This window comes from Bombus fervidus, chromosome 12 (assembly GCF_041682495.2).
Source record: "Bombus fervidus isolate BK054 chromosome 12, iyBomFerv1, whole genome shotgun sequence".
NCBI lineage: Eukaryota > Metazoa > Arthropoda > Insecta > Hymenoptera > Apidae > Bombus > Bombus fervidus.
Window position 1 is genome coordinate 2621380 of NC_091528.1, and position 13322 is coordinate 2634701.

At 33.4% G+C, this 13322-nt stretch overlaps 1 protein-coding gene across 1 annotated transcript; it reads left to right on the plus strand.

The window, feature by feature from the left end:
• Window positions 1–647: 647 nt before the first annotated feature.
• LOC139993083 (uncharacterized) lies at window positions 648–13214 on the plus strand. The gene is made up of 8 exons (XM_072014496.1): window positions 648–677; window positions 1567–1651; window positions 5058–5189; window positions 6152–6244; window positions 8064–8675; window positions 10728–10994; window positions 11861–11922; window positions 11994–13214. The coding sequence occupies exons 1-8, from the start codon at window positions 663–665 to the stop codon at window positions 13041–13043; spliced, it is 2316 nt and encodes a 771-aa protein (XP_071870597.1). The 5' UTR covers window positions 648–662; the 3' UTR covers window positions 13044–13214.
• The last annotated feature ends 108 nt before the right edge of the window (window positions 13215–13322 follow it).

The following is a 13322-nucleotide window of genomic DNA, read 5'->3' on the forward strand; positions in this document are numbered from 1 at the left end:
TTTATCACTTGACAAAAATGGTAGTCAGAATTTAAGAAATTTTAAATAAATATCTCCAAAGTACCGTGATGATTATAGAAATTCTCGTTATACATTCAACATCATGTTTAAAAGTTATTCTTGAAAGCGAATTGAAGCCTCTCGCTTTGAAGATCGTATCTTTTTTACCTTTCTCGTGGTCATTAAAGCGATTATTTACGCTCAACATATTCTATTTCCTTTTACGTCACGTTGGTGCTATATCAGTCTCCTTTTCGGAGTTCCTCTCTCTCCTTGTCTTTTGCGCGTAACGTCGTTGTCCATCTTTGTTCGACTCACGCCAACATCAGATCAGTAACGATACAGCATTTCACCGAATGTTCAGTGTTATACTGACTACGCGTTGGAGTAGACGTTTGTGCATATAGTGAGTGAGATTTTGTGGTAAGTTTGCATCATTTTCTCATATAACATTATTGCTTTGTGTCTTTTTAAGAATTTTCGCGTTAATTATATGATGTAAGTAACTCAGTAGAACGATGTGCCACGTTGAAACGAACGACGCAATTTACGGTTTCTCCATGGCTTGGCAAGGTCAATGGATTAAAAGATTGCAAATTCAGTGTTACCAATGTGTTTTCCAGTGTTAAGATTTGAATTGTTGGGAATTTAATTCAATTGTTATGCATACTCGAGAAGTACGTGTTTCATTTGTACGTGTAGTACATTTGATGCATTTGAGGTTAGGTATTCCTATACTAAGGAGTACAAGGATAGGTATGACGAGTGAGGTTAAAAAGTGAGACTAGTGAGATAAGAACAGGTGAGGAATAGAACACCTGCTTGAAATAGGTTGTATGTTGCCTATAATTATCGCTGTAATTGTAATCTATTATTCTTTTGTTTTCGTTATTCACTTTTGTGATCTAAAATTAACATTAAACGACGATTGTCAGCTTTGATATGTTTACTACTTGGTGAATATTCTTTATTTAATATTTGTTTAATAGAATTTTAATAGAAATCCAAAACATCTTCTATTACTTCGTTTAAAATTATAATAGAATCATTGATAAAATACTTTTGGCGTTCATTACTAATTTTAATGTTGTGCACGTCTTCTGGTTTTATAAACTTTTTTTTTTATTGTTCTTTAAATAATAAAAAAAGTAGAGAGAATAGTTATATTATTATAATTCTGCAAAATTCCACGAGATATTTATATTATGATTGCAGTTTATTTGGAATAAATGTTATGCGAATTTCTCTAATTACATTTCTTTATTAAGTCAGTATTAAATATTCGATATTTTGTAAGTACGTACTTGTCTTGAATGTACGTCTGATGACATGAAAATACATTGTACGTTGCGTGACGTTTATCTATCCCCAGACGATATATAGTGTAAAGACTCCATAAAATATTACACAATATTACACATAGCATTATTACGTATTAATTTTTAATCAATCCTTTATCAAATAATTTTATTATTATAGTGCTTAAAGTAATATAATTTAAAACGACCAAAGAATAATTAAATCTACGTATAAAATTAGGTTGATAGAACATTTTTTTAATTACAGAAAATGTTGTCCAGTTCTATACTGGGTATTCTTCTGGGGACACTCTTACTTATTACTTCGGTTCCCGATGCAGCCTCATACACTAGTAAGTAAAAATTTAATAAATTTAAGTAGACCATTTAAAAAAACTTTTTCTTAATTTAGATATATATAAATTTCTTTAATGAATAAAATAGTACATAAAATATATCGTATTAATAAAATATCGATTAAAATTTCAATTTGTATATTTCTACAGTACTTGTTTAAATTGCTAATTTGTTGTAATTGTGGTATTACAAGCCAGCTTAAATCATGGTGTTGCAATTCAATTGCCAATGGCCAATCGTTTCGTTTGATCTGGATTAAGTGGGCTTAATGGAAACAAATGATCGTTTTTAATCTCTAACTCGACCAATGTAATTACATCGACCTTCGTCGTAATCGTCGTCTTTGTCCTTTTTCGCTTCGTAATCTTGTTAAATAAGGAAGAAGAAACCGTGACAGGAACCAAGAGATTTAATGACATGTATATTCGAATCCTAAACTCAACTATTTATTTCTAGTTGTTTATGTTTATATTCTTATTAATGGTCAATCTTTGAAAATACTTATACGAGCAAATTTTCGTTTTATTATTGGAATTATATTGGATTATATAGGACCCCGTATTGGATTTTCCAAGAATATAACACTTTAACGTTGGCTTGGAAATATATTTCACAATTCCTGCTTATCGCATAAGAATAATTTCCTGTTAGAAGCTTTACGTAATCAAGCTTATTTAGAAGCTTATTACAGGCATCTTGAGAAAAACCATGCCAATAAACAAACAATTTTTCCAGATATATCCGAATTCGTTTCAGTAACAAAGATATCTCATTAATTGTTTCCGCTGAATTGACAATCTTACTACTCGATCAAATGGCTTAAATAATATATATGTATAGAATAATTAGAAGATTAATAGGTACATTTTCGATTCATTAACTATCCAATAGCAAGTTTCCAAAGTGAATAAAGTTAAAAATTCTTTTAAAGTTAAAAATTACCATTTCTGTTAAAAGGGATGTTATAACTATTATAACTGGTTGGAGTAATTTTTAAATTGTTCCAAAACTTCTCTCTTAATTTTTCTGTGAAGCTTTTTTACGAGTTAAATGAAATGTTGAAAATGGAGTTCTCTTAAATGGCTAGAAAAATACCGAGATTAAAACTTTTTTGTTAATATTGATTTGCTATTTAAAGTATATTCTGAAATATATGCCTAATATATTTATTGCAATGCCATTATAAAAAAAGTAATCTTATTCATATATATTTCTATTTCTACGTTTATTTCGTTAAACGTAATACATATATTAAATAAGGAGTACTCGTTATCACCAATATGTCATTATTTGATCAGAGCCCCAATGCTCTTGACCAAATTGATATAATTAATTACCGGACCTTAATTGCTACTGTTAAATTGATATTTACGCAAAATGTGACTGTTATAACCGCATATGTACATTTCATTTTCACGGAAGACGAATTGGAACGCTATTCACTCCGTCTCCATTTATTTTTCATAATTATCGTTATTTCCACGGTTATCACATAACACCGTGTATCACTTCGAGAATCATTTTGCCGCCTGTATTAACGTATTTCGATCTATTCCTTATAATTACAGTTGTCGGTCTTATCACATAACACCATGCATTGCTTGAGAATTATTTTGCAGCCTATATATATAATACCTCTATTGTTTCTACGATTCTTTCGTTCTCCCTTTTATTCTTGGATATGACAAACGTTTAAGGACAATTAGAGAGAGGATCATTAGCCTAGTTTTAATATTCTCTTTCTAGCTGCCCATCCTTTTATTCCATTTCTTCGTATCTTCCCAACACGTAGGCAGAGGTGGATAATACCAAGCTGGGCGTTAACTCGGCAGCTGCTTCTCTCTTTCTCTCTCTCTCCTTTTCTATCCTCTTTCTCCTTCCCTTGCTGCTGGATAATTGAGAATCGATGGGGTTATATGGGGATGACGCTGTGGTGCTTGAATAGAATTACGATTAGCAGCGTTACACCGATGCAAGGCTCGGTTGGATAACGCCAGGTAAATGTGCGCTGGAAGTTGTATTTTCACTGCAAGAAACGTTTCCTGTAGTATTTACTAAATGCTGATATATGAGCTTTTTCATCACGTCAAACGAAATTGGCAAAGACACTTATGCTCTTGTGAATATTGATTCAGGTTGCGAGAAAAGAATTCCAAAATTTCTACTTAATTTACATTTCGATTTGTTTATTACAGTTACAGTCTGGAATAATGTCCTCTTATATTGCTTTGTTATTATTATTATTCGTTATTATTCGAAAATATTTAATATAAATTTTTAGAACCTAATCGCTCATTTGCAATTCAGCAATTGTTAACAGTCAAGGCTTAAGTCAAGACTTAATTTTCAACCAGCAAAGCTTAACAGTTGAAGCTAAATATAAAAAGTAATACAATACCAAGACCATGTACTTTGAATACGTAATCACACAATTATTAATTGCGGTCAAGGACGCTGATATAAAGAAATGACAGAATTGACCGATTATATATATTTAGTTAGTTATCAAGTTATATTTTATTCACTAAACAGCAGCTTCAGTTACTCAGTTGCTCAGTTTCTATTTGAAGTTTTAGTGGAACTCTGCATAGGATGTGAGATATTGAGTTAAAGTCACTTAAATGTAAATATACTTACTCTGTTTAATAGTTCCACGTTACATGGCCGGGCATCTAGGCGTGTATGTCCTTAAAACAAGTTTTAACAGCTATCTATGCAACAAATAATTACTGGCAACTACATTAATGTCATTAGTGATATATCAGTATAAAACAATCTGAAGGACTGTGCTTTACGACCAGACTCTATCAGATGATCTGTCTATAGTAAATATTTTATGGTTACATAAATATACATCACATCGAACATTTAAGTTTCATTTCTTCAGTGTCAAGTGCATCCTCGAAAATATAAATTTCCATAAATGTTTATACTGTACTGATTACATAGATAAAACATCGCATGCATCATACTCAGATGTGTTGCTAATTAGTTTGCTAAAATCTCTAGATGGTTTAAATAGTACTTAAAAATAAAATCAGTTCTGAAACTTCGTAGACCTATCGTGTATAATTTAGGAACGCTGATGGCATCAAAAAGTTCCAGAAGTATATTTTCTTATGCTACAGTATAAACCCACAATCCTGTGAATATATAACGGTGGTACTTCTAGGCGAAGTACGCATCGTTTACGTGCACTTTTCGCGCGACCCGAAATTAAAGCTTCCGTACGAGCCATTTGATCAGGAGTATCAGAGTCTCCGGTATAAATTCCATTTATAACACGTCCCTTTCTTCGAGTGAACTTTTAACGAACCATATCCAATTGCGAGATCATGGTATATTACTGGAACTTTCGCCACTAAACGAGAACTCACGGAGGGGTTACTCTCTGGTTTGCAGAGTATGGAAGGACATGCAAGGACATCGGTTGCAGGAGGGATGAGGTCTGCGTGATGGCCGAGGATCCTTGTTCAATCTACCAACGAGATAACTGCGGTCGTTATCCGACTTGTGCAAAAGCTCATCCAGGCGGTAAGAATGTTGTTGACCTATCCATAAATATAGTTTTCCTGTCTCATCTCGGTGAGGAATGGACGGGACAGGGAAAATGGGAAGAGGAATAAAATTCTGCACGATTGAATCGGGGTTGATGACGGCGGTTCTTGTTAACTTTGCATAAATGATAATCGATGATTTTAATTCGATTACGTTTCTTATCGAACGGAACTCATTTTAATGCAATTTTTGATTCGCGAATGCTATATCCTGTATTGATACAGCATTTTCGAAATGAAGATATTAACGTATCGATATTCCTATCAATTAATGAAGTCGTGTAACGAATACTGCACAATTATTTCGAATTACGTATTACGCGAATACACAGTAATGAATACTTGTCGTCGTATCAATGGAAATTAAAGTGTAGAGAATTTAGGATATAATAATGATTCATGCATAGAAGCGTGTTTGGAATATGTTACTAATCAAATATAGCCTGTTGTGTTTTGAATTAGAATGTGTGTAACGCGAACGTTTCAACCCCTTTCGGTGCATAAATTATCGATAGCTCCATTACTCTTCAATCAATTACAAGCTCATTAAATTTTAATCTATTGTATGTAAGTTACTGACCAATCGCATACGAAATTGTTCGCTTTATGATCGATAATACTAATAAATAGTACTTGAATATTTCAATGAATTCAAAATAAATTACACCGGTTAATCGCGTTTATCAAACTTCATAATTATTATACAGTTAGCCACGTTTCTAACTTCAATACTATCATATTCGAAACGCATATCCGATGAACCTAAATGCATCGTTATCGATCTCGTTGTTTGCTTTTTTTTTTAAGGAGAACTATATTTATCATTTTGATCGCTGTTTCCTATTATCGTTTAAATATCATCCATATTATCAATGCGACTGATCGTGAACTGAAAATGCGAGGGATTTAAAATAAATATTTAATCTCTCTTATTTGTAGGTGCTAGTTGCGCAAGTACTATATGCGGGGAAAATGAATACTGCAAAACCGAAAATGATGCACCGACGTGCGTGAAAAAATCAACAGCAGTTGGTGAGTGTTTAAATTATTTCATTCTTTATTCGCTACTACTGTGATTGATTATGCGTACACGCTTGTTGATTAGCATGAAAACTTAAGCGCATGCCAGAGGTACAACGAGCAAAATGTATGAAATTGAATCACGCCGATGAGAGAGGAATACAATATTGGCAAAAATTGTTGCATATGATTTAAATGGATTGCCAATATTACATTTTATCTAAAACTTTATGAACTTTGTTGAAATTATCAAATATATGCAATTAATCGTGTATTATTGTATGCGATTTATTAATTTATAGTTCATTAAGATATATTAATTAAAGAACGCTTTTACTTGTAATACGATATTATATAAGAATTATGGAATAATTTCATTCTATATTTGCTAATGGAACTTTAAGCTGTTGTAATCCTCTCTCCATTGCGGTAAAAACAAAGCTTTATACCAGGCTTTTTCCCCTATTTTTCATATATGCATATTTTTATAAAATGAATCGAATTATTTCTTTGTTGAAATTTATAACTTTTTAATTGGTTGGAATATTCCATCGAGTTTTATTCATTTGATAATTTTAAATATCTCAGCTTTACAATTTTGAAACTAGATTTTGAAACTAATTTTGAAGCAAAACTAAACCTGATTTACATCGTTCTTTATTAACGTATAAGTCCGTGAATCGTTTCTAGTACAAATTACAGTCACGCGTGTTGGATTCATTAAAACTTCCGGTGTTCTTGCTCTTAAATATCATACGTAATGTTCCATACGAATCTTCGTTATTCAAATTTACTTTATCTTACAAGTCTAGTTGATTCATAGTATTTATCTTTTTGACAATACGCCTTTATAAGAAGATCTTTTATTGTATATTATAGTTTAAGATATGAAATATCTTAAATGTAAGTGCAACAGTTCGATAAAATCCATTTCTAATGAAATGGAATTAAAGTTCTCGAAATAAAATGGCATTTAAAAACATAGAATTTCCGTAATTTTTCGACATATTGGTAAGTGTAGAGCGGGATGTAACGTAAGGTGGTGAACCCCAAGAACCTGTATGGCAGATTTTTTACTCTTCTTAACTTTTTCGAACACGACCTTTCCATTATCGTCTTTTCCTACACGCAAACGTATAGATGCGCGTATACTCACGTAGCGTTATAAGATTTTGAAGAAATTGCTCTCGAATGTATAAACTTTTAACTTATCTTGTCGAAGAATGAAAGAAAAAGTGTATTATTCTAGTTGCTAGCGAAATTGATTTCGAACGCATGGTTTATGCATTTGCGTTAAAATTTCTTCGTTCCACAAAAATAAAATAACGTTTGAAACTATTCATTGTATAATCATATTCAATTTTCATTGTCTAATAATGAAGTTAATTATTTGTACAAACGAATATTATGAAGTACGACATATTTTTAACTTTCTCTACGATGGTTTCAACGCAGCATTGCTTCAGCATGTAGCATGGATCTTTTTAACGTTCGCTTCTAACGTTTTCCAATTATCTTTGCATACGTAACAGAGGATGAAAATAACGCAGCACAATTTTCAGAATTCTCACATAGCACCTTCGTTCGACTAACTCCGTTAAAGCGAGTCACTCTAAAAATCTCCAATTTTCTAGCGAAACGTTTTTAGTCGGAATGCGTTCACGTAGTCGTAACCAAGGTGTCTCCCGTTTTTAGTATGAAACTCCTATAATATTTTGACAATATTCGTTTCTTTCTGTCTGATGTTCCTATTGATTTTTAAAATTCCTTGATTATAATTGAGGAATACCCTAAAGATAAAATACGACGTAGAAGAGAACGATCTTTTCAGGATACGATTCGGCGGGTGTTTCTTACGTAAACGGACAGCGAACCAACAACGACGAGAATCACGATAAGACCAGCAACAGCGCTAGCAATTCGAACCCATATGCGAATGCTAATGCACCCCCGGCTCCTGCTGATCCAGCAGGAGGATACCATCAAGTGAATTCTGGCAGCAATTTGGGTTATCCAGCATATCCCAGTAACAGCGCTTCTAACAGCGGTTCTAACAGCGGATATCCGCCTTATCCCTCCTCGAACCAAGGAAATCGGCAAGATTTAGGATATCCGCCGTATCCAACGCACAACAGAATGCCAGTGCCTGGACAGGCCTATCCCGCTAGACAACCTAGTCAATCCAATTATCCTACTTATCCAGGACAACCTGCTTATCCAGCGCCTCCAGGATATCCTCAACAATATCCCGGATACCAGAATTATCCTAATGCGAATTATCCCAATGCAAATTATCCCAATGCGAATTATCCTAATCAGAATCGTATGTACCACAATAATGTGCATTCTGGTTATCGAAGAAATAACGCCATCATGCAGTCTCCGTCCTTAATGATTATCTATTCAGCAGGTCTTATCATGGTATTGGTGAATAGATTATCATGATTACATGCGCATTGGGTTCTAAGTGTCTGTTAATGCTTTATTCGATGTGGTTGAATAATAAATGAATCTTGGACGGCAAACTTTTGTTTGTCTGATCAATATTAAATTATATATATATAATTATAGAGAAATGTTAGTGGAATTGTATATATTTATAATATGTACAAGTAATTATGGAAAGAGATTATAAGTACCTTCACTACTTTCGTCCAATAGACTTAGGGAAATTTTTTTTAGCGTGTACCGTGTATAATTTCTGGATATTTTTATGTTGAAGTTAGTAAATTCAATATATATTCTTCCTCTCTCTCTCTCTCTGTTTATCTGTCTCTTTCTTGCTACTAATTTATTTTTTACATTTCCATCATTTAAAAATACATTATGGTAAATTAATATCTTTAGAAGATTCAATAACAGATTGTAGTAATGTTATGTTATTTCATTACTTTCTGTTGGTTCTTTTAGAATAATATTCGAAAAAGAGAAATTTATATAAAAATTACAAAATGTTTTACGAAATTATAAGATGCTTTAAGGAATTATTGTTTAAGATATTATCTCTATATTATTTTTCTTTTTTGCTCAACGTTTTTCTATCTTTATAAAAGATTCATTCTTAAAATTGTAGTTACCATTTGATATTTTACTATGATGCATTATGTGCCTTCCAACGTGTCTTTCAGGCAGCCCAGCGATCGTTCTTTTTGTAATGCATATATGATTAATGGAGACGCAGAAATTATAATTACATTTTCCATAGAGAATAAGATTTTTAAACATGTTGAGTGCTGAAAATGCATTTGACTGATTAAAGTCACGCTGTTTGAGGTGAAAGTTCTTCCATTTGATGCACTCTTTTTACTCGTGCTCTACCTCAGAATTTGATGACCTATTTTTTTCTTTTGATGTACAGATTAATTTAGAGTTTGTCAAAATGTATGCTTCCAGCGATAAATTAAAAACAAGAATGATATGTCATCAAGCACACGTAAGTTGACCAATTCCTCAAGCACGCTGATCGCAATGAGTCGATTAATTTGGTACCTGATATTCTGAGTATGATCGACGAACAAAATTATTCACTTCTCTTTAAACGAACAAACTATCGTCACATGAATGTTTTATCTTCCTTTTTTAAACAGTGCACATAATTAGGTACTGAGAACGTTTTCGTTGAGAATTTTTGATATTTTTGCCGTCCGAAAAATAATTTCTCTTAGCGTTAATAAAATCGATATATCTGCATTGATGTATATTTATAATACGTATACAATTATTTCTATATTGACGAATATATGAAACCAGTGGCTATTGTGCGAACTCGTTGAATCGGAATAAAAATAATACGATTTCTATCAAATTCATAGATTTACTACAACTACCTGTCATCTGCTCTCATTAAGCTGCAGTCGGCTGGGAACAGGCTTTAGGATTAATTTCTCGAAGACGTAGCAAACACCGACTGATCTCGTTATCGTGTCGAACTCTGACACCTCTTATCTACTTCAGCGTGCGACGTAGAAGTACTTTGTAGGTCACAGTTCTTAGCTGGCGGATAGTCATTTTACTTTTATCAGCGTTTCTTTCAGCATTTTTTTTACGATGTTTTTATATTGCGCTTTTGTTCAAAAGAAACTATGATTTCCAGCTACTTTTAAGATATCTACTTCTATTCTAATTTTTACTTCGATTTAATTTACTTTTATATTATTATACACACATTATCTAAAACATTTACTTATTTTTATTTCATCTAATTATAGCTACAGGTTTATTAATATCCATTAAAGGCTTAAGAGTTAACTCAGGCAATTCATATTTTTACTTGTCAAAAAATAAATTGATGCCCAAAATTGAAGAGTGGAAGTACAAAGTGTAAACGAATTAACAATTATTAGAATGCATGTTTAAGGAGATAACTTCATCATAACATTGGTACGCAATAATCGTTATTTCTAACATTAACTAACGGCTTATATATTGTGTATGTCGAATTTAGTTAACTTTTAAATACGATATAGCTTTTGACTACCACTCTTCAATGTGACAGTGTATCCAACACCAAGACCAGGAAAGATTAGACCAACCCCACCTACTCCACCACCGAGATCTTCTCCCAGTGGATACGGTGGAAGAGTCAGCGGTAACTCGGGATCCAGAAACACTATTGGAAGTGGTTCTATTTTTAACCGTTTGTTCGGGAATGATCGTTATGGTGTAACTACTCCTAGGAGCCGTACTCAGCAAAGTGGTAATGGCTATTACGATACCCATACCTCTGTAGATGATCAGGGAAACCGAATTTGGAGATTTTTTGGTTAAATGGAGTTCATTGTCAATTTATAACTTACCTCACGTTTAGTTTTCGCTTTAGGACCGCGCCTTACTTTCTACACTAGAAGAAGCTGCAGTTATATCGTAAGACATACCATATTTATATAAAGAAAATATTCAAATTGTGCCATTTTTTAAATCTAGTGTCGATATACGAGATATCTTGTCGATAAAGAAGTACTTATCTTTAAAATATTTACTCTGGATTCTCTGATATTTAATCTTTTATTCAATGACATAAATTATGATGATGAACTATTTTAATTTTATATTATCTCCAGTTTTGTAGGTGTCTTATTATCTTACGAATGACTGTGGTTTCTTTCATTATAGTGCCATGTTACGGTTGTGCGATACATTTTTATTACGTTGTTATGACATATAGTTCTATTAAATGTGTAGTACTTAACAAGCATTTGAAACATTTTCCCATGTAACAAACAAATGTAATAAATATATGTAATTCTTCAGCATATTATGGGTGCCCTTAATTTGAATAGTTCCAGAAATGTATTTTCTTTATAAAACAATACAACAATTAGATGCGAATAAAATGAATTATAAATAAGATTATGTAATTGTTTAAAATACTCCACGCATTTAGAAAGCCGAGACATATCTATGTGAATCGTTTATTGCAATAGCACACTTACAGCCGTCAACACTTTTAACAAACAGAAAAACAAACACATAAAATTGCATGACTGAATTACTCGTTGCATAGCCTAGCTTTCAAACAGTAACAAGAAACAAATAATCAAGATACAAAAATAATTCAATCACACATACGATATTAAAATACATTTACATTATAGTTAGCTTAATAACATACTAATTCAAATAGTACAGTTGCTCGGGCATTGGCAGCGATATTGACTGTGTCAGCAAGGCTGCTTGTGCAACACAGAAGTGTGATAACAATTAAGTTGGACTCGGCATGGCATGGGGCACAAACCGGAAGAGAATATTTCTAAAAAATTAGGAGATAGATACCGAATTGTTCGCAGAGTTCGATAGTGACAACAAGATAGTCAGAAGACGAGAAAGCGCCAGCGACGTGGACTCTTCTGCGTCTGACGTTCAGTCGACAAAGGGATCGCAATCGGGATATCCATCTGGAAGCGGATATCCTAGCTCTGATTCTTCCAAAAATTCCGATTCATTCTCTGTCAGCCAACCAAAATCCGAAAGCCCAACCAGATCGTCCGGTTATCCAAGTAACTCTGGTTATCCTTCGAACTCTAATTATCCATCCAGTGGTTCGTCAGGTTATCCTTATAGCTCTGTAGGTTATCCTTCAAGAAGTTCGGGATACCCGTCTGAATCAGGAAGTTCATCCGGTTACCCATCGAGAAGCAGTTCTGGTTATCCCTCTGAATCTGGATATCCTTCAAGAAGCTCGTCTGGTTATCCATCAGGATCCGGATATCCTTCGAGAAGCTCTTCCGGTTACCCTTCGGAGTCTGGTTACCCTTCGAGAAGTTCTTCGGGATACCCATCAGGATCTGGTTACCCATCGCGTAGTTCGGGATATCCATCAGGATCGAGCGGTTATCCTTCCAGTTCCGGAGGATATCCAGCGAGCTCCGGTTACCCTAGCAGCTCCAGGACGAACGAAGAAAGTGTTAAAAGGGTAAATGCCAATTCGGTGAATGCCGCGTATCCTGGATATCCTAGTCAAGCTAGTCGAAGCAATTCTGGATATCCTTCACAGTCAGGATATCCTTCACAATCTGGATACCCATCACAGTCTGGATATCCTAGTCAGACTAACCCATATGGTAACTACTATCCTGGATATAATCAAGGTTACCCACAGGCATATCCACCTCAAGGAAACTATCCTCAAGGGTACCCACAAGGATATCAGCAAGGTTATCCACAAGGATATCCCCAAGGATATCAGCCTCCTCCTCCTCCTGTCAGTAAAAAGCCTAATTTTGGAGACCAGTTAACTAATATAGCTAAAGATCTTGCTGGGAGAGTTCTAACTCAAGCGATTATAGATAAAGTTAGTGGAAGATCGCATTAGAGTTTTAGAAGATCTTATATATTTTTAAGATATTATATATACGATTAATTATGCTTTCTTCGAGATAATCACTGCTTATAGCGATATTACTCTATGTTAAATAGAATTACTAACGAATTGTAGAAATAAATTCTTCAGTAAGATTTATGATTTACTGATTATATCATTGCATTTTATTGTCTTAACGGGACATTTTTCTTTCAGTACCTTATAATTTTACAAATGACATAAGTTTTAATGTTTGTACGGAAAATTGTTAGTTTCTGCGTTCTTCTTTTA

Bases quoted from the DNA above. Each gene is read 5' to 3' on its own strand.
- LOC139993083 (XM_072014496.1), top strand. The intron at 8,676-10,727 runs GATTACATGCGC...TCAATGTGACAG, and splicing joins ATTGGTGAATAGATTATCAT to TGTATCCAACACCAAGACCA. The intron at 10,995-11,860 runs GTTAAATGGAGT...CAAATAGTACAG, and splicing joins CCGAATTTGGAGATTTTTTG to TTGCTCGGGCATTGGCAGCG.